The sequence below is a fragment of the Anopheles moucheti genome, chromosome 3, assembly GCF_943734755.1.
Source record: "Anopheles moucheti chromosome 3, idAnoMoucSN_F20_07, whole genome shotgun sequence".
In the NCBI taxonomy this organism is placed as follows: domain Eukaryota; kingdom Metazoa; phylum Arthropoda; class Insecta; order Diptera; family Culicidae; genus Anopheles; species Anopheles moucheti.
In genome coordinates this window covers 13,848,838-13,871,263 of record NC_069141.1, presented here as the reverse complement: position 1 = coordinate 13,871,263, position 22,426 = coordinate 13,848,838, and the positions used below count along the sequence as shown (strand labels likewise).

At 45.6% G+C, this 22,426-nt stretch overlaps 1 protein-coding gene across 1 annotated transcript; it reads right to left on the bottom strand.

Annotated features, from left to right (window-relative positions):
* Positions 1–338: 338 nt before the first annotated feature.
* LOC128300783 (uncharacterized) lies at positions 339–22,137 on the bottom strand. The gene is made up of 4 exons (XM_053036974.1): positions 21,784–22,137; positions 4,399–5,014; positions 3,519–4,327; positions 339–3,443 (listed from the first exon to the last, which is right to left on the bottom strand). The coding sequence occupies exons 1-4, from the start codon at positions 22,135–22,137 to the stop codon at positions 1,275–1,277; spliced, it is 3,948 nt and encodes a 1,315-aa protein (XP_052892934.1). The 3' UTR covers positions 339–1,274.
* Between the last annotated feature and the right edge of the window lie 289 nt (positions 22,138–22,426).

The following is a 22,426-nucleotide window of genomic DNA, read 5'->3' as shown; positions in this document are numbered from 1 at the left end:
GGTTACGGTTTATACAACGCGAGACTTGGTTGGTAGATTGTGCTACACTAACTTCATCGAACATAGATGTTGGCCTACTACGATCGGGTAAGGGGTGGGAAAGTATGGAACTCCACTGCCTGTGTCTATCCAATTATTATTTATTTTCTAGATATGTATACACTTCCACCGTGCGGGACACAACTAACGGTGTAAATATGCTTAACTGTGTACCAAAACTAATCGCCTGTCTCATACTTTCGAGCTACATTCTAATTGTTTGTAAATAGTTGATCATTCCTACTGCCCCTGAACACAAAATGTCCGAACTCACCGAAAGGAATTTCCTAAACGTACTATTTAAAGTTGCTAACTGTTACCATTTTTTTGCTCTCGAAGCTGTATTGTCTGCATGATGAATGATTGCGTTAATAATTCAACACGTATGTAATTAGTATGTTCGTCACATTCGTTCCATTCATATTGGTGCATCATCAATATTTTAACCGTACTACGACCGTTCGACTACCACGCACCACTTACGAACTCCAATCATGGAAGCCCCTCCAACAGCATTATCCCAGGCCAACGCGCCCCGGGATAAACTGACCGGACCGATGGGACTACTTTAAACCGAAGCTGTCCAGTGCCCGCGCTTGATCGGATTTGCATAAACGATGGCGAAAGCAAACCTCTACCGGCGCGACCAACCAGAGTTGATCTAATTAACGCCGTTCCGATTACGGAGTGACGACCGATGAACGATGGGACGTGACACGGGTGCTCAATTCAATAACCGTTCCGCGATGGTAGTTGGGGCCACGGTCGGGAAATATGATTAACTCTTGAATGAAGCGTCTAGCAAAACTCGCATCCACTGAGCACTGAACGGACCAATAAAAAGGAACGGACAAACACTAAACAGAATGCGAGCGTTAAACCTTTTCGCCAGGAAAAGGAAACGATCCATCCGTCATACTTATTATATACTTTCTGCAAAAATACAGCCAGAGTTTCGCAATGTTGGCACAGTTCGCCTCCTTTAGTCTAGTGTCGGACGTTAGGTTAAAGTTTATTCCTAGCTCACTACTCACTTCATAATGCACTGGGAATGTTTTTCTATCTGTAATCGTTTCAGCAAGATATTGGACCATTCCGATAAACATGTTCAACGTGTATAAGGTTGGAAGAATACATAAGCGGACAATTTACCTACAAATCGAATAACAAATAAACTATTACAAGAATCCATGTTGCTATCAATTGCTCAAACAAACATGTGCCATCTCACCGTCTCATACGAACGGACCCGAATAGTACACACGCTTCTTCCTGGGCAGAATGATGGGCTTCGAGCACAGACCGGAATCGTCCAGGAAATGTTCGTAATTTCTCCCACTCGGTACATTCTCCGTACCTTGGGCGGTCTTGGCCGGTTTTGCCTTTGTTTCCTGCGCCGCTTTAGGTGTTTCGTTGAGCTGCATCAACTCCTTGAAGGACAGACTGTTGTAAGGGATTTTACCATTCTTGGGCGGTGTTATCGGTGGGTGAACACTTTTCTGTATAATGTCCGGCGGTGGCACGATTGGTCCCAGGCTCTTGTACTCCTCGTCTAGGTTGTACTCCACGTTTTCCAGTTCTTCCTCACACTCGCTGCCACCGTTATCGGTGGTCGTTGCGCTAGTTGAAGACCGTTCCTCAGCTGCCGGTACACCGTTGGTAGTCTCTACCTTAAGTCCCTTCTTCTTGGAGGGACTTTCGGCACATGACACACTGTCCTCTTCGTCCCCAGTTCCTTCAGCTTCCCCGTTCGAGCTTGGATCTGCCTCGACGATAACATCAGGTTGATTGGACTTCCCGTACTCGGCGTCCAAATTGTACCAATCGAATTCCGCTTGTATGGGCAGTTTACTATCCTCAGCAATTATAATTGGCACTGATGCCACGGATGTCTGAGAAATCGGGGCCGATCCATTCATAGCTAAATTTATGGCGCTCGCAACCTTTTTTACTGACGTGGAGGACGATTTGAGTGGTGAACATCCAGCACTAGCGGTACCATTACTGGCTGCAACTCCGCCGACCAGAGGACTACTGACATTGGGCGACTTGAGGTTGGGAATGTAGGAGACCGATTTCACCGGACTGCCAAACTGATGCACACCGTTACCAAGCGTGAGATTCGTACTGGAGAGTGCCTTCGTCGAGAGGGACGACTTCAACATGGACGGCTTAATCGAAGGACGAGCAATCGAGCTTGAAAGCTTCGGAGTCGTGTGAATCAAGCTTGGAATCGACCCGGACATACCGGCCGCGGATGTTTTCGAAAGGAAGCTCAACTTATCCACTGGTTTCAACTTTGACTGGAACGCTACACTCGGTATTTGACTAACGGCTCGAAATGCCGGGCTAAGATCCTTCACCGGGATTTGCTTTTTCGACGCATTGCGAATAGCGGGCGACTGTTTGTTGATTTCGGCTATAATCTCCGACAACTGCTCCCGGAACTCTCCATCCTTTTTGCTCGGCGTACTCACACTCGCTGCTACGCCAGCTCCACTGGAATGGCTCGCCTTGCTCGAACTACTGCCGGACGATTTCGTGATGTAGTTATCTTGGGCAATGAATTTGTTTAGCGGTTCCTTTTTCGGTGGCACTATTTCCGCCACGTTGGGTAGCTTCGGTACGTCCGCAAACGATTCCTCCAGCTCGTTGCAGCTCTTTTTACTGCTCGTGTCGTCCGCCTCCGTCCGGGTCAAACCTTCCTGCTGCTGCTGCTGCTGCTTCTCCTTTTCCTCCTCGTCCACTATGGAGTAGTCATCTTCGCACGCATCCTTGTGAATTTCTGCCACAATCTGAACACATTTCACCGAATCCTGGATCTCGCTGATCGAGCAATAGTCGGGCTCGGATTCGGCAATGTCACTCTGGGCGGAGGAACTGCGTCCTTTCGCCGGTGATGACACTAGCTGCCGCTGCTGCTGATTGCCTTTGGACAGTTGCTGCAGTTTCAAAAGATTGGCCGGTTTCGGAGGTAACGCTGGAGGTGTTTTTCGCTTTTCCGCCAACGCTTGCTCCCGTTCACGATCCTCCGAGCCCAGCTTCGATTCCATGTCGACGTAATAGTTCGAGTACGAGTTATGTTCCGACCCGATCGGTTCGTATTCGTTGCTGTAGATGCTCTGGATCTCGTACGTCGGTGAAACTTTATCATCCTTCCGGTTGATCGACCCACTGCCCTGGATTGACACTGACGTCGTCGGTTGCAATGATATCCTCGGCACCTGCACCATGCTGTTTTGCGTTGAAAAGTGCACCCGTTTCGACCGGACGGCCGTGGGTTCCTTTACCGGGGGTGGAGCAGGTTGCTGTGCCTTTATGTAGTGCTCCTCCTCATCCGCACCTTCACCGGTAGTGTCCTTGTTGCTGTCTCCAAAACCATCCATCGATTGTTGAAGAAGTATCTACGGTGTGGGAGAGAAAAGATTGATAAACATTTACACCGCATGACCGCGTCCTTCGCTATTCCACGTCCATACCTGATTGACACACTCCAGCACCGGATTGACGGCGGCATTGCTGTACGGTTTCCCAAGGGCCGTATCCGAATCCTCCATATCGCTGGCGCTCGCATACCAGTCATCGTTCGTCTCAATCGTTTGCTTCATCTCCATCCCTTCGGTGTACTTTTGCTGATTGCTCACACTTCCGGCACTCGCATTCGCTTCGTAAAAGATGGTCCCATCGTCCAGTTCCATCTGTTCGCTCCCATCGCCACGCATGGACCCAACCGAACGATAATCGCCGTGTCCGTCCGTGCGTTCCTGCTTCTGCTCCTGGTGTGGCTTGTGCGGGTGCCGTTGCCCATCGTCCACAAATCGTCCCCCATTCTGGCCGTGTATACCGTGCATCGTGTCGATACGATTGGAGTACGGTTCCACGTTGTCGTAATTGTTGCATTCCTGCCGGTTTTGATCCATCCGTGCATTCTCCTTGTCGCTTTCGTAATTTTCGTAGATCACTATTTTAGGCACATTCGCATTTGGTTCTATGTTAACGTACGCCTCGTGGCCACTCTCTTCCTCCCGTGGTCCACTTAACCGCCGTACACCGCCGGTGCGTCCATTGCGTTCGACCAGCTTTGCCAGCGCACCGGTGACCGGTGGTGATGCGTTGCTCTTGAAGCTGCTCGCTCGTGACGGGCCCCGCTGGTAGCCCTGGTAGGAGCGTTTGCTCGTGTACTTCCGACTGCGCCGCGCGTCCTTGAACGAGTTGGCCCGCACGTACAGTGACGATTCCTGCTCTTCGCTCGATGAAGCATACTCCACGCTGTTCAGGGATAAGTTTTCTGCGAAAGAGTAAAGCGCGAAATGTTATTACCATGCACTATCTCCCGTCTCCAGACTCCCGAGCACCTACCCGTGTTGACACTCTCCGCCCCATCATCTCGACAGTAGTCGAACGTTTGCGTACCGTTCGTTCGACACTCGAGCCGGTAGTAGTTTTTGCGGCACTTTGGACAATACTGCGCCACCTCGTCCACGTTCGCTTCCTCGCCATCGCTGCCACCGATGCCCTCATCGGCTGCCAGCTTCCGCTTCATGCGATTAATGGTGCAGTTCTGTCGATTGATAACGTCATCCTTCTCGTACAGCTGCTGCTTAATGCGACACTGTTCGTTCTTTAGCCGCGTTTCGAAGGCAATCAGGGCTTTCAGTATGCGGGACAGCTGATCATCACGGAACTTCCGCTCCCATTCCAGCTCCTGGCTGACTAGCTTCAGGTGAGTCTTCGGGCCGATTACTCCTTCCAGCACGGGGACACTGCAGGGACGCTGCTTGCGTCGTACCTGTCCATTGTCAAGCCGTCGCAACGTACCGTCATCCTTCGGTTCACTCCGCTGGTCCTTCAGCACACCTCTCTGCCGTCTCACTTCGGCCCCGCCCGAAACCGTTCCCATTGTGGCGTTGCAAGCGTCTGACGTGGAGCAGCTATCATCGTTCGTCATCACATCATCCTTCTCCGCAGCTTCCGTCTGTGAACAATGGGTCAAGCAAGATGGGGGAAGGAAAAGAAGGAAAATTTAACAAAAGTTTGCCATGCTAATGCTGTGCCACCATAAAGGCGAAACATAAACGATACACTCTCAACTGCCCACTAACTGCTCGACTTTTATTGCTTCTAAGTATCGGAGCCATTCCCGTCCGCCGTCCGGTGCCAGTTCGTTTACACCAAAGAAGGAAAGTTTTACAATCCCCCCTTGTAACGCACACAGATGAGGTATGCTTCTTCCGGTTCCGCTTTTCCGTAGCAAGTGTAAATTTTCCTCCATTTGCATATTTATTGCTCACTTCGCTCGATGAAGCTTACGATGGGATTAAAAGTGTTCTAGTTTTTTTACCCTGCTTTACCCACGGCCATCGCAACGTAAGCGTTTATAATATGGCGAACATGACGTTGAAGAGCTTGTTTTTAATTTCAAAGCTTGGTAAAAGCTCACGATTATAAATGTAAACGGGAACTTTGTTTTACATGATACGTTCGATACGTTGATTTTTTCGTTTCTTCTTGAGCTGACCTTTCAGGATGATTTTTTCTTCAACAGAATATAATATCCCTGGCGAGGTTTTGATGATACGGTATGGGTAACAAGCATCAAATGACAACAAAAACATATTTAATTACGGTCATAGCTCAGCTGCTCGTTAGGTTATGGACGAGAAAATCAGAAAGCACACCCTTTTTATTGCCCACCAGCAAAAATGGACAGCAGTGGAAAGTGAAGTTCGCCAAACAAAAAAAAAAAAAATAAAAACCGAAAAGCCCATTCGTTATCTCACGGTGGAGTGAATAATCGCCTGCATGGTTAATCACGGCAGGCGTGCATTAATATGCAATCAGCTACATGCTGCCGGGAATCGCTTGTGCCGAATGTTCCGAATTTTGATTTAATCAATATTAATTTTCCACATTTCGCGCACACGACGGTTGATAACGTATTTTCGACCCGATGAAACCGGATGGCGAAAATCGGTTCGTTTAAGTAACGAGCGTGAAAAAATCGATGCTGAGTGATTATCCACTGCGAAAGCGGCACATGAAATTTCATTTGCATGGCTTAGTTTGCAAACTCCCTTGCAATAAGTTTTTATTTTATGCTTCGTACGGTTAACACATTTTTCTAACGCTAAGGTATTTTCGTACATTAGCTCACCTATGTACACGTTTCACCCAGATTGTTCGCCCCAGCACAAAACTTTAAACACTGACCGTCAATACGTTATGGAAAGGTTTGATATCACTACAAAACACACCGTGGCTAGATAAAACATTGTGCTGCGTATTGATAAAATTTATCGCAGCCGATCATCAAATATTTGCATCATCACGTACGTCGCAAATGGTGATAAAGTACACCTGCCTATCGAAACCAATTACCCCTGGAATGTATCGTCGCGGAAGAAGCAACAACGCACTTCAACGCACAGACCGATAGCGTCGGAACGGCATCGATCTTAATGCAGTGTTTGATATAATGGGACAGCTGTTACGGTAAGCGGATACAGTTAATCTTTTCCACAGCAGCCCGGGTCGGTAGGTTCGGTTATGCTGGTCAATATTATCTTACCGCCATAGTCGAGTGCGGTGCGAAGGATAAATGTTAACACGCTGATATCGCTGATGGACATGGGTCGTTAAGTGAATCATTTACATTTTAGTTGCGGGGGTGTTATAGTGATGCAGCAGAGATTATCATGTGCATTAAACCTTCCAGCAATCAGGATAAACTAGTTCTCTCCTGAAGGTGGGCAGTATGTATTTAATTCATTCATGAGCTTTTAGGTATTTTGGCAAACTGTTGCATCAATATTGTCTCTTCATAATTGAATTTATTTTAGAACAATTTTTTATTCATTACTTTAAATTATTGTTCTCTTAAATATTAAAATTCTTCTTAATTCTTCTTAAAATTATAAAAATGCTATCTTGCTGAATGCTCTCTTTTTAATATTGTTATAAAAACTATGAAGTACTATACCCTGTAATCTTAGTTAAACCTCGTTAGGTTGTATATCTTTGGTTAAATGGCACACATTTATTTTAAAAAAAATATTCAATTCATCAAAGATCAACTTTTCTTCTTTTATTGGTAGATGCTTATCGGAAAAGTTCAGGAATATTACACTTATAACTCTTCTCCATAACTTTTATAACGTAATATAAAATTTTAAAGCTATCAACGGGGGTAGTAATACGAGTGTTGATAATTTTTTGCTAAAATTTTAGGAAATGAAATAAAAATGAAATTATGAAGAAAGTGTGAAAGAGTGTGATAACTAATCATCCAAATATTATTTCAACATAATTCAACGAAATTAAAAAACCTGGTAATTTAATAAACACAACCCAATACAGTTGTTATGAGCAATTTTAAGTAATTAAAAAGCCTTAACAAAATCAACCAATAAACCCGTTGAGTCCATTGAGTTATTAATCTATTTGCACATTAGAGTGCAACGCATTCCACATGCACACCCGACAAATCTGTACTCACGCTCATGCCCTGTACCAATCTGCTCACTTTCTAATCGTTTATTTCTAAATTATCGATCACACTTTCCAATGTAATAAAATAAGCTAACGTTATGGGGAGTTGAGGTTTCACTCTCGTACCGGGCAACCGGGCAGTCCATTATCATTACACTAAGCCCGGCTCGGTTTAAAAATGCATGTCAAAGAAACACACGGACGCGATGTACGCAATCAGCAGTGACAGTGATGACAGTGATTGAAGGATAGCGGTTGCTCGGGGCTTTGATTGCGGGGCCGATCGCTTATCGCACTAATAGTATTGCGAACCGCCCGAACCATCTACTAAATGGTATCATTAAATTGAGCTGCTACGTTTGGTGTATCTTCGCTTCGATCAATCGTAGGTTCTGTTGCCTTCTCGATCGTTAGCACATAAATAATGCACCTCCTCAACAAATATAAAACTTTGTCTTAAACTATGGAAGGGCGTTGTAGCGGAATTTGTTATATAAATTAGAAATAATTATATGACATTAGTTCCATATTGTGATATTTAAGCATTGCTGACAAGGTCTTTCAACCTTATTCAAAATTACTTAAGGTATAGGTCTCGTTCATGCGTGTAAACACACAAATGTTTACATAATATAATCCCGCTCTCATGAAACCGTAAATAAACACACCGTAGACAATGTTGCAATACCGAAGGGTTGTAAGCTACCACCCGATAAGAAAAGGTGATAAAGAAAAGAATTAAACATTGATGACGTTGTATTTTTCCGAGTACACTGGCACAACCTACGTAGGTACGCGTTAAACTACAATTTGTTCTGGGAGATGAATGGAAGCGTTGCATTGTATTTGTTTTTCCAGCCCTTTTTTTTGCAATCTCCACTGCATCAGCTGAATGATAAATGATTGAAGATAAAGATAGTCACTGGAATAACTCTACCCCGGAGCGTCATCGATAGTGTGATAAAGCGAGCTCGTTAAACTCAAAGCCGGCAAACCGATGTATTCAAAGTACGTGCGGTGTCCAACATCTCGTGCAGGGTAGGTTCCACACGCATCGAAGTTTCCCATCGTCATCGGTGTAGAGACCCTGACCTGACGATAGCTGCACCAGTCGGTGTAAAGGTCGCCTCAAGCACACAATCGTACCGACGGTGTGTTTGCGTGTTACGCTACAGATTTAACTAATTAGACCACGTGGGATCGAGCTAACGTGTAACACCTAGCCACACTTGTCCCTGATACACTCGAACACTGTTAATGCAAAACTGTTGCCATGGGTTGTTCGTATGCATTTTAGCTGATATGACTTTTCGCGGTTTCCGAAGCCCGAAGTTGTGTTGGTGGCATGATACCACAAGTGCACAAGAACACCCCAACAGTGCATGGCGTGTGCCCTTCTTGTAGAGAATTTTAGAACAAACGGCCACTCATGTAGCGTGAATACTTGAGAAACTGACTTGATTTCTGCACTGCATTCTCAATCTACCGTTTGTTGTTCTGTGTATGGAATTGTGCGCCAAATGAATGGCGAAGGTATGTTCAAAGTACTAGAATGAGACGTGCAACAATCATGCTGAATGGGCATGCTGTTTGGTGTTTTGTTAAATACCGAACAAGAAGCCTCGGTTGCATAAATACGAGTTGCAGTTTCTGCTGACCTTTTGCTATGCGAAACATTTCAACAATTTTGCATTGATGGTTGTTTGTGGAGTGTAAGCTTTGTAGCAACTACATTCATCACAAAGAATTAAAGTTACTCGCAACATTTTGCATACTTGTCGTGCATAGAAGTGCTGAGACTAGGTCTGAGTTTATAGCTATAAAAGCCTATGTGAATATCTGTGAATATCTGCGAATATTTAAGCAATCAACTTATGCGAACTTCAACAAAAATTTAAACTTCTAAAAACTTGTCAAAAAAGTCTAAAACATAGTCTAAAATACTGTCAAAAACCGACTGAAAGCGAAAGTATCCATTACCACACATGACGTAAATCGCCGTAAAGATTCAACGCCATTCTAACCGTGAAAAACCCAATAAAACATTCGACAAACCCCAACTTTTTATGGATTCTGCACTTCAACCCACCATTTCGGTAGACATTATTTTTATACCCAAGTACTTACGCTATAAAACCTTACGATAAACAAAGGGCACATACGGGACCTTTATCGATACGAGCACTTTCCCATAACGCATAACGACGGGCCATTGCCAAAACAAAAGCAATCCAAAGGGGCTGCTCAGCGGAATCAGCACGTGTGTCCCAATTTCCTTTCGATTTTTCAGAAACGTGACAGCGGTGGCCGCAGTTACTGACCATACGCATTGTACCTGCCGGCACTCTTTCGGATGTCCGTATTCGCAATTAGTCTCGACCATGCAAATACAACCTCCTTTCGGTGCTTAACCCAGCACCAAAGCTGCTATGGAAAGGCACAATGGCAAAGGCATACATTTCTATGTTTTCACTGACTTTGCACTATCGCCGTGCTTAACCCTGACCAAGCTCCGTGTTGTGGCAGCAGAAGTAATAATAGACCCACAAACCCACAAGACCCCAATTCGAAAGTGACGACTAATCGCTCCAATTTCTCTCGAACTCCAACATCCCCCAGACCGCCCCCCGGGGGGAGGGTAGCGCAAAATTTCACCTTTAAATTAATTTTAATAGCCAAACGTTAGAGCCTGCATTGTGGCCGGCGAAGGTTAACCGATGTTTGCCGATTATGGAGACCATCCGTTCCGCACCGAGCCCGTTCCAAACGCTTAAGATCTGTCTTTCGCCGGAGAATGTTTCGCTCTGTCCGATCTCGGAGACGGAAAGAGATCGCTTCGATGGGTAATGTTAATGTTTTTCGTTTAGCTGTTTTTTGTTTTGTTCACCGTCCTTAATCAACGGTGCACGGAAGAGAAATTACTGCTGACTTGCGTTTCCGTTCCGTTGTCAGCGACCTTAGCGACAGGGACTCGTGGGCTCTTGACACGTCGCACACGCACGCCATGACGCGAGCGCCCATTGCACGACAATCGATAAACAACGTTTTAATAGCCATCGGGTGTGTGTGTGCGCGCACGGGAGTCCATTTCCGCGACCAAAGTAATCACAAGTTTCCCTGCTTGGACCGGCGGTCCGGTGGTCCAATCGTCTTTTAATTTGTGCGAGCAAAGCCTGGCCTCTCAACCTGACAGACGAGCGTGCGTCGCTGATAGTGAAGTTTTTTAAACCCTTTTTGACTTTGAACTTGGACGCTTAGGCATGCGCATGTTCGAAGCCTCGGGCCACAGAGCCGCGACTGGACCGTTTTGCGAATGAGCAAAACAAAACGCTTTGCCCGTACGAAGTTCGGCCATGTGTTTGGAGTTGCGCGCCACCGCGCGATCATTTTCTATCGTACGCAAATGAAGAATGTGGACGAACAAGTTTCCCCTTGTGCCGACTTCGCTCGACTGGATCACCCCGGTCTGATCCGCGTGATGAAAGATTAAGACGACTCTGCACGGGAGGAAATCCTGCGGCATGACGATGTACTGTCGGGATCCTCGGTATTTCTCTACCTCACCTACCTCCTGCCAGGTTCCCCAGATACGCATGTTAGATGGTTTATCCCACCAATGATACCGGTTCCGCACGTCTACGACGCAGAGGTCGTCGTGCTGTCGAGACCGCCCGGTGTGACGTACAATGTCGGTAATCTTCTCCAGCACGCGTTCCGTCCGCATGCGACAAATGGCTCGCTCAGCTGCTAGACAGTTATTCGTTCCGGACCCGGCAGGCATCTTCATCCACAACCCCATGGAGCACCGAATGGGGCATGGCGAAAAAAAAATGTGCAACACATATCCGTCCGATGGCATCTTGAGTTTGAGCAGATGAAGATCGGGACTGATCGGAATGATGATTTGATCAAATCTTCCCCACCTACGTTCACGACCATCTGGTTCCAGCATCGGACGCACAGCCGCGATGCAGCTCCCCTGTACGAAAGAGAGAGTTTTCTCCCCTTTGGCAAACGGTGAGATTGAACATTATTCAAATTAGTCTAGTCCCAGGGGTTAGCCTGCGCGTTGGAACGCTTGCCACAAAATGGTACGAAGGAAGGAAGGACCAGTCAATCGGTCGTTGCTTCGGACCAACACTCGATCGAAAAGATCATCTCGGTTCAACGTTTTCACCCATTCGATCCAGACAACTTTCCTTCGAACACCATCAGACCATCCTCTAGCGGTAACAGGAATGTCTGCTTGCCTTCCGACATAGAAACTTTGGCTAAAGCCCTACCCAAACGCCATTCGTAACGATCCCAAGACGATTGGCAAATGCTGATCGTGAGCATCTTTTCGTTGGGGTTGTCCTCAATGCCAATTGTTGGGCATTGCTTAGACCGCACAACGCGTCTCGACACTTGAGAGACCTCATTGATTGTTAAGGCACTGTTGGAAAAGGCATGCGCATCACCCCAAAAACGGATGGCGATGATCACGAACTCGTTCTGCCCATCTACAGTTAATTTTCTCTACGTGAGGATCACGAAGAACCAATTCCAAACAGAAACTGTCAACGAAGAGTTCCAACATTTCCTATCCTCCGTAGGGTTGCACTGTTCTAACTCCTATCTACCCACCGATGAGGGCATTGTGGTCTTGCTTTCTTTTCTTCCGACGAACCTCGATACCTTGGTCACGATTTTCGAAACGATAGCGACCAAGAATTACGATCTAGACGATCAGCTGACAGCGATTAAAACCTTCAATGCGTTCTGACATCGTTTTAGGAAGGGCCGTTAGGGCGTCGTCACGAATCATTGATGCTTTATAATCGGATCATGGGTAATTTTCTACGGCGATGAACCAGAAATTAAGCATCGTTGAAATAACACGCTTAAAGTGAGAAGGATTTCCTAACCTAAATCAAACTATTGGGAATGACGTAAATAGCAAGACGTTCCATTGAACAAACTCTCCTTCGTCCGATTTAAACGAATACATTTCGATTCACGTTCGACACAGCGAATTGGAGCCTTGTTGTTTCAAATAGTTTCGCACTTTTCCATCGGACAGTCGTCTGTTCGCCTCCTTTGGAGACTTCTGTGCATACTTCAATGTTATTTCCATTGCCAATCAAACTGGTGCGTACTAATTCCACATCATAAAGCTGTCAATTATGATCGTCTTGTGATCAGCATCAGGCGGCTATCTGGCCACACGGATCTACGGATCTTTTATGAGGTGCAATTCATCCGAAATAGCGCGTCCGTTTCTTCCGCTGGTCTGCCATATAACCAGATTGGTGCTATTGATAGCCGCGTGTAATTTCCCCCCAGGCCGTCATAATCAAATTAGGTAAACGTGTAAATGACTCGGTTTCCTGCCCTAAAACTGACAATCGTGTCTGGTGCAGCCGGTTTTTTGGGGAGGGTGGGGGAGCGTTGATGCGCTACTGGGAACGGTACTTACAGTCTCGACATTGCACCAGAAGGTTACAGTAAGCTGGGAAGCTCACCGCAATGGAAGAAACAAAACGACACAATACAAAACTAGCATCAGGGTCGTCCAGATGTGTTTGATGTCAAAGATATGTCAGATCCGGACCACAGCTCAAAGGGCATGCTTTGCGCGTGTCTTCAGTGGTTAAGCACAGCACAATAGGAGGATTGTAAGCAAAAGCCTCCGTGTCCACAAAGCCCGACAAGATTATGATTTTAATCGTCCAAATAACGACGATCCGACACAAACCTGACCGTGACATTTCTACGATCAATCATGCCGTGCACTGTGGAGCGTTGTGTGTGGAGGACGTGGGCGATCTGTTCCACCGACAGTGCGATGGGAATCGTTTTACCCGAAAAACATGATCATAACGATTAGGTAGCTACAACGATCGGTGTGTATCTTGATGAGGAGGGTCTGATGGAGCCTTTTCGATGGGCGGATTCTGTTAACAGGCAGATCACGAATTAGCATTTAAGTGGATCCATTTAAGTGCAACATACCATTTTGATGGTTTTTTGAAGTTGTGCTAAAGATGCCTTGCACCATCTCATATTGGGGAATAAAACAAGTCATTTCACGTTAGTTTCTTTACCAAGCGACAATATCCCCATTCTTCGGGTTCACATTTTTGCAGACTTCAGTTCAACTGCTGATTGTCACTTGCTATTGCAAATCTCCGCTTAATCCGCTCGTCCGGAAGGTCTGGCGGGGAAAGAATTACATTATACACCAGTGGCTAATTAACATAATAATGTAATTAACAATCGGACACCGTACGCCACCGCAAGTCATCAGTTGCCACAACAGCAAAAACGCATAAAAACGAAATAAAAACCCCGCTTGGACCTTCGGCGGATCGGATGGGCCACGCACACTGCCGTATCCGCCGCCTACGAAACGATGGCCAATTGCAGCAACCAGATCCCTGCCATTGGGTGCCATTTGGCAGCTAGCTGGGCAGTCTTCACCCAACACTCAAGGCTCCCCCACCCCGTCATTTGCACTTTCCGACGTTGACTCACGATTTGAGCTTCTCGCCGAGCGACAACACTAAGCCCTCGTCGATGTCGATAACATTAACCCACAGAATGGCAAAAACTGGCCCCATAACTAGCAGACGGAGCACCTACACAATGTGAAGAAGCGATGTACAATGCTTTTGCAATGAAAAGGCCATCGGAAAGGTTTATACCCTGTTTGGAGGGTTTGTGCTGTAGCACAAATTGTTGCCATTTTCTTTCAAACACAGCTGCATGATTATGGGGTGTTTCAACTATACCTTCTAATAGGGCGTCTCACCGGTGGAGATTAACCTGCTCAGGTAGACTTCATCATTCTTGTGCTTGGAAGTTAGCTGATCCTCAGCCATCGATCATGCTCCGGTTGCACAAAAACGATCCATCAACGCCACCCCGTTAGCAAAAAGGGGTTTGAGCTTTATTGGAAGACAGTTTACCTTAATGTCTCAGACTGGGATTCCTTTCATTCCAAAACATAGAAAGCCACACGCGAAAACAAAAGCGCGCTTCTCAAAGCGAATTTTTAATTGATCGTATCGTGCCAAGAATCTCCACGCTGCGCCAATACATTCCGTTCCAGATCTTTTGCAGACCGACGTTTCATCATATTGTTTTGAAAATGTGGGGTAATTTGATACTTTAATTGAAAGGCCCTCCCACCACCAGCGGCGAAGCGTGTTAAAAAGAGCCACTAATCGTGATCTTCGTTCCGGTCGTTCGGCCCCGTTCGGCCAAGGGATTCACATTTATGCTTGCCTGACGATGATGTTCGCTTTGTTGTTCGGTGGCTGGTGGCGACGAAACACAAGACACCGGGGGTTTTTTTGCGAAACAGCGTTGGCACTGTTGTGTGCCAACGGCTGTGCAATAGCAAAACCCATCCAGCGCCCAACCGCCAACAGCCAACAGCAGCCCGAATTGCCCAAAGTCCCAAAACGTTCACACGTGAAATCACGTGCTACCCCGTCACGCGCCTTCCGATCGGGGGGAGGCATGGGAGACACACAAACAAAACACCGTGCACCGTGACCTCATATCCGTGAAAATGGTAAAACCCTTCACTTGCCCTCATGCGACTTTAAAGCATCAAGATCACACGACACACCGCGCACATTTTCGGGTTTCTCCCACTCGCAGCTGTGCGGCCGACAACAAAACGGTCGACAGTCGGAATGTAGCTCAGCGCAACTCTCACGCGGGACGGTATTCTTCAGCATCTTCGAGCGAGGCGCATTACCGCGGACTGTTAAATATTCATTAGAAGTGCCGTCGCTTCCCCCGAAATGTAATACCCCAACCCTGCCAGCGACCGCGATCGTTCGCTTTAATGTGCCACAATGTACGATTATGGCGATTGATGCAGATCGTTCATGACACTTTTCTTCATGACACAGCTGCCGCTTCAGCACAGCACCGAATGCACCATTGAAACGTTTACGGCGCGGTAAGTTATGGTAATTTGCGTGACTCGTCGTCGAAAGCCATTGTTTAGCAGCGTTCGAACGCTGCGACACACGGGGTAAACAAATGAATATTGGATGCTTCTTCGGTAGGCATTGCATAAAGAATGCATAATCGTTTGAAATGTGGCCACAACGCGTCGGTGCGTGAACTTGCATGAAAACGGCCGAAAGGAAAAGGATAACTGAATAAATTTTTAACATTCACACTGGGTACAGCTTTATTTTTAATTTTTGATTGCCCGAAATTGAAGAGAGATTTTACTTTATAACTTCACTGTATGGAGCTTGCACTAACTCGGATTGATTTGAATAATTACAGCAAAAGAATGGAGCAGTCTTAGGCCTTTCAGGAGTTAGAGTCACTTTGGGACTTTGGAAGTCAATTATTCTCTCACATTTAAATAATTTTGAAGTTATTTAATACAAAACAATACTACAACTATTATACAACCAATAGCATATCTAAATAAGCAACCAAACCCTCACATTAGTGAATGAAACACCAAGCATTCGCAATGCAGATTGCAAAACATAATCATTCCGATCCACAACAAACATTATTGAATTCGCCTGCCGTGAGACTGGCGGGAAAGAGCTAATTTTCTTTGCAAAATCGTCTATTTCATCTTCCACTTCTGTGCATGAAACGACCTCCAGCGGTTGCAAATCACATCTTCATCGACGACACACCGGAAATGGACGCAATGCTGCAGTCATCGCATTTATTTCCATTTCTATCAAAGCTTTGCAATCTCCTACGCAATGGGCATTCATTTCAGTATGCCGATAAATAACAGCAGGAAAAGTCTTCAGGTAAAAAGAGCCAAAAAAAAATAGCAAACTTATAAGCCTTTGCAATGGTTTAGGTAGTGTTTGTGCTAGTACACGTGTACGGCATGTAACTGTTTCACGTGCAACGACCTTTCCGGACCAACCGTCTTTACCGACGCGGTTTAGAGGGGGCTAAACCAAATGGAACGGAACGTTTACCGATTAGTACCGGAAATCAAATGCGATTCGTTCCACGCGCCAAGCAGACGAGCCCGTTAAGAGAGACCGCACGGACGGACTACGCATCTGCATCAGCGGACTACGGCCGCGTCACAATACGCACGCCGAAGATGCTACAAAACGACCCATCGAACATCGTATCGACTTTCTCATCCAACTCCGAAAAAGCCCTCCACAGATGATTGCGGGGTTTTCGGGAACCATTCCTTCCGGAACTGGTTTGCTTACACCACACCACAACAGCTCGGTCCATTGATTCAACATCTTCTGACTGATTGATGCCGTTCGGCCCTTTTTGCTCGCTACGGAAAGCTTCCGGTTCGGGTTCCGTGCGACATTCCGTTCACCTTCATCCGTCCGATTATTAACCGGGAAGCGTTTGGGAGAAATTTTACATCCCCAGCGAGATTGATTGGATTCCTCACCGGGTGGAATCGCAGCAAAAGCAGTGAGCCCCGGATTTTGTCACACCGGATGTGCATCGATTTTGTGCCCAAGAGCAGCCCGAAAGCAAACATAAGCCTCACCAGCATCGTACTGCTTGCGATCTATCCTCGATCACGATGGATTTATGGCGTCCATTTGGCGCGCTTATTGTGGGTTTTGCCTTTTTACGGTGTCCCACCGTGCGGTCATCCGCACTAATGACATACGCACACACCGGGAGTGATCGTTTATGGAAGTTTCAGCGTGGGATTTTGGCACGGGACAATGGTTTCGCACGACCGAATGTTTATCGAACTGCTGCGGTTTTGATCATAGATTTATGTTTTGGACACCGGGTTGCCAGAGTTGGTTGGGAAGAAAATATTTTACAGCGACAGACGTTAGATGGTAATCGGTTGGTGGATTTCTGTCGCTTGTGTGTGAATTTCTTATTAGGTTGTCACAAATCCATATACCGAGCGACACTCAAATATCCCGGCGCCATTGAGATGTTAACTCAGGCTGTTGGAAGACTTATCCACGGAATTACCTTTTCACAAATCCATATGGCGGGTTCAGATTAACGCCAAGAAAGGGCAAAATATTGGCTAATCGGAAAGACAACAATTCATAATGTCAGTAATATTGGTTACAGTTACGTAAGAATGGAACTCCGTCTGTAATTTAGGAACGGGTATTCTCCAAGAAAACGTCCTTATGGTCTAATTATGTCAAATATTCTATCCACCTTGAGCAAGACTCGGATATATGTGGAAATAATCAAACTTGTCGTTGTGATATTCATGAACACATGCATGCTATTGCTGCTGAGGGCCCTGGGGTGGGTCGAGAATCTTTCGGTCAAGAGTCACTTTGACTGGATCGTGCGAAATCAAGCTTTAGATCAGGTTATTTTATTTGCAAAATCCTCAATAATATTCATATTCTGCATTGAGCATAGACTGGACATAAAAATCATCCTCGTCGTCCTATCCATATCTTTCATTCCTCTTCGACCCTGGTCATTCCTGGTCAAGTTGAGTTTTGTAAAAGAAATCAAATAAAAGCCGTAGTTTTTATGCCGTAGCTCTCTCAAGAGATAAATGTCATTTTAACTATTACCCGCAAAAACATAAACAGTTTCTAGATCAAAGTGTTTTGCACCGAAATAAACATTGTGTCCCATTTCGAAAGGTCTTCTCAAATGTCACTAAAACGCCAAAGTTCGTACGGCGTGTGAGTACCATCGGCAATTCATCCATGTTTTGACAACTACCCATACCTTGGCGCCATTGCTCGCTGAACTTTTCTACTATAAATCATCTATCTAGATGACCTAGAGCCGCACAAAAAGTGTACCTCAAGTACGTTCCGCCAAGTAACGCCCCGCACTGAATCGAGTGTCGTGTATGCCTGGATTACGGCCAACCATTTGGGCCGTAATTTATCTGCACCACAAAACCATCACATGACACTCAACCCGGGCGCTCTCGTATGCATGCAGAACTAACAAAGCACCACTTAAATTCCGTCATCCAGTGTTAGCTATTAACGAAAATAAACCTTCACGAAACGGCAACTCGAGCAGGCTCTCCTGCCCCGACTGCCACAATGAGCATGAATTTGCATCATTAATGATACCTCCCAGAGACGGAATAGACCACCTTCCCGCGGTTACAACCCACCCACCCACCCGGGGGGAGGCCAAACATGTACAAAGATGTCAATGATCTTCCCCTCCCGTCCAGGGTCGCGCTCAGACTCGATTTCTGGGCGAACGAAGATCAAGCCGTCACGGGGACAAATATGTCGACTGATACGCTTGCTTCCTGCAAAACCGTGGGTTTCATCGCAGCAGGGTAAAGCAGCAAGGAACCTGCGAAACATTAATGATCTTCCTCCCAGCAGCAGGACTTCTGAGGCAAGGTTCGAGCAATTTACCGTCAAAACGCATAATACCATTGCGTAAACTAGCCAGCTGCACCTTCCGGGCCGGGCCGTTGGTTTACGATGTAGCGGGCGGAAGACCACCGTACCGAAACTACCAGCCAGCGTATGGACATCAGAACAAACTGAACCGGTCCGATTCGCTTGTTTAACAATAGCATCATAAACCTGTGGAGTAGCGCATGCCAAGATCCGTGAATTTATAAAGCGGTCGGCCCCAAGACGAGTGGGTTGGCCTTTGGGTAGGTTTGAAGGGGAGTTCGTAAAGAAATTTATTGTTTGAAGTAGACGTATTTTTTAATCAGTTTCATAACCGTACACAACTTTAATGGCACGAGCTCCACGTCCCGCCTGTCTGAAGGTTTGTTTCATTTGTTTTTCTGCGTTTCGGGATACTTTTGCTCTAAATTTAAGAAATTACCGAATTTCCGTCGTATAAAAAAAAGGTAATAAAACAAAAATGTTGTAAATATTTTGAAAATACTTTTTAATAAAACATGCTAAAATTATTGTAAACTTTCCATTTACCTAGAGCTAATAAAGATGCTTACAAGAAAGTTATACACTAGACCCTTCTCATGAGCAAACCCAATAATTTACATTGCTGCTGCCTAACTGTAAGCTTCGTTAGGCAATGAACTTTGCAGAGGAACATTTTCCATTTCCATCCCCATACCGGTGTACGCCGTGCTGTCAATCAATAAAGCGAAGGGTTTTTTTTGCGTTTTCTCCATCTGCAGGTTCACTTTCAACAAATTTACTAAATTATTAGCTAATAATCACCCCGTCAGATTATTACCCACCCCCGGGCCATGCTGGTCGAGAACAAGGCAATCGATCCAATGAAAATTACCCCCAGCGCAACCGCCAAGAGGAAGCTTCCACCATCGATCGGTCGACTGCATCTCATCATAGTGTTGCTTCGATTTTACCCGCAACAAAACCCACTAACAAGCGACTTTCGATTTCGTTTCCTGCGACATCAAACCCTGCACCAGCCTACTGCCTGATTGAAGCCGTCGAAGGCTTTTATCATTCGCTCACCAGCATCCTCTGGCAGCGTGCTCGTTTGCATTTCCATCGTGCATTGTTTGTGCATTACCGTGCAACAGTTTTAGTGGTGTGGTTCCATTTTTCCATCCTTGTCTCCCTCGGGCAGCAGGGCAAATACGGTTTCTAAACGAGCAAACAATACCGCAGCAATGGAGGACGATAATGTCTGATCCATTACATTAAAATGCAACCCTGCTGAATGTAGCCTCCGGGGACGAGTTGTGGGTAACCGTATTTTTCCGTGGTTGCATGGTCGATTGACGAGTTGAAAAATTCTTGCAGTTTGATAAAATACCCGCATTAATCAGTAATGAACATTTGAGCTTTGGCATAATGATGAGAAGCCATTTTAAATTTTGTTATTTGGTTTTGTAGTGTGTATGCAACGAATTCTGCTCATAGACAACTTTGTTTGTAAACATCATTAATTACAATGTAGTAGCAGTAAGCCAACTACTAATGGGATGAATTTCCTATGTTATACACTTTAACCTAATAAAAGGAAACAAAAACACTCCTGGCAAAGTTTCGCATTCGGTTTTCCATCCCTCTTCTTCATAAACCTTAAAAGAGGTCATTTCAAATCGCACTTAGTCGACGAGTCGTGCCGACGAGCATCGTTATGAGTGTTGTCTATTTTGGTTTTTGTGTAGCAAACCATGAAAACACGGTGTTACGTTACCACTCTGCGAGAAGTCCTCTCACCAGAGACCACCCAAAATGGACAAAACCCGTGTACTAAAACAACTTTACCCATCACACACACACACATATTGGCTTTTATTTCCAAACTGCTGCCATGCTCGGGAAAAGATAGAAAGTTTTGCCTTCAGTTTTGCAACTGGAATGATTTTCGTCTGCCAAAATCTAATTAGTATTCCGTTCACTCAATAAGGTACGTTGCAATCTACCAGATGCTCCATAATAGATAGACCCTTTGCAGTGAAGCATTCATCATTTTCATCCGCTGGTCCTGAAGATACCGATCGGTTTGCCGATCGTTTGCGGTCGACCATCATCAGCAGTCTGGTTTTGTCTGGTTGCATAACGACGAAACCGACAAAAGATACCGCTTAAGCGCTTCTTCCTTAAGCCACCAAACAATGGCTAATCTGCATCGAGATCTGCACGCTACAGTTGCATCAAGGCTCGAAAATGTGGAAGGCTACTTTATCGTCTCAACTTGGAATCGATTGGAGCACGTAACATTCGTGAATCCGTTCCAGCGTTTGCCCCTAGCAAACCCACTTCTTAGTGGTCAAAGTGTTTCGCGAAATCAACACTTTGTCCTTTTCAGCATGGGCTGGTGTTAACACTTATTGATGGGCTGCATGCTACCAGCGGTAAAGTCATTTATCATCATAAGGCCAATTGATTGAATGGAAGCTTATACCATCCATAACAAAATAAACATAAATCTCATTGCATTTCTAAGTAGTTTTAAATATGGTGGTTTATACAAAATCAAGGTATGTTGAGACTTAAGCCAGGTTTTGTATATGAGAATGGAAGAATTGATTCTATTGTTTCTAGAAGAATTAGTTAATTATAAATTGATTAAATTATGAAATTTTTAGAATTCCTTAGGGCACTTAAAATATTACTAAAAACCAACAGTAAATAGTTTGAACATCTCTTCTACCGTAAATCGTACCCTAATAAGATAATGCATAATAAAGTGCATTTAGTTAACAATACAAACCGTTTGAAACCTTTAAATAGCGTACCGACGATTAATTCATGCTCATACCAGAACTGATCACTAAGCAACGCTCTCCTCTTCATTCAACAGTATCAACAGTTAGAATACCCATCAATTCCCTCGCAAACATATTGAACTTACCGTACTACTCTGCTCGGGATCCGTGTAGAAAACGCTACGCCGTTCACTGCTGCTACTAAAGCTCGAACTAGAGCTGTTCCGCTTGACGCTCGTAACGGGGCTACTGGCGCCGCTGCCTCCGATCGACTTCAGCGAACGCAGTGTCCCGGCACCGCCAATCGATGAGGCCCGGCTCACCGTGCGCACGATGCACGGCTGTCCGGCGGCCGGTGGACAATCGCCCTGCAGGGGCGGCAACCCGTTAAACGACTGCACTATCTGGGCATTCGTGATGCCAAACATTGTGGCCGCGGTAGATGGCACCACCACGTTTCCGGCTGTCAGCGCTGGTGCGGTTGCTATCGGTTCGCGCATTGTTCACTGCATTACACCACACCATGGCCTAGACACGGGACCTATTCCTTCGGACACCCGAACCAACATCGAGTTGTAACGCACCTTTTCCTCTTGGCTTTTACACCGAAATTCTAATGTCTTCACCATACACTCTCACTGCAAGGGGGCTTTTTAAGATATTCCTCGATTACTGCAGATCTGTAATGGAAATAAAGAAGAACAAACATCTTAACGGTTTTGCGCAATATCGTTAGCCTTCCGAGAAAGGGCATCAATAACTCGTAATAAATCGCATAATTTAATAACC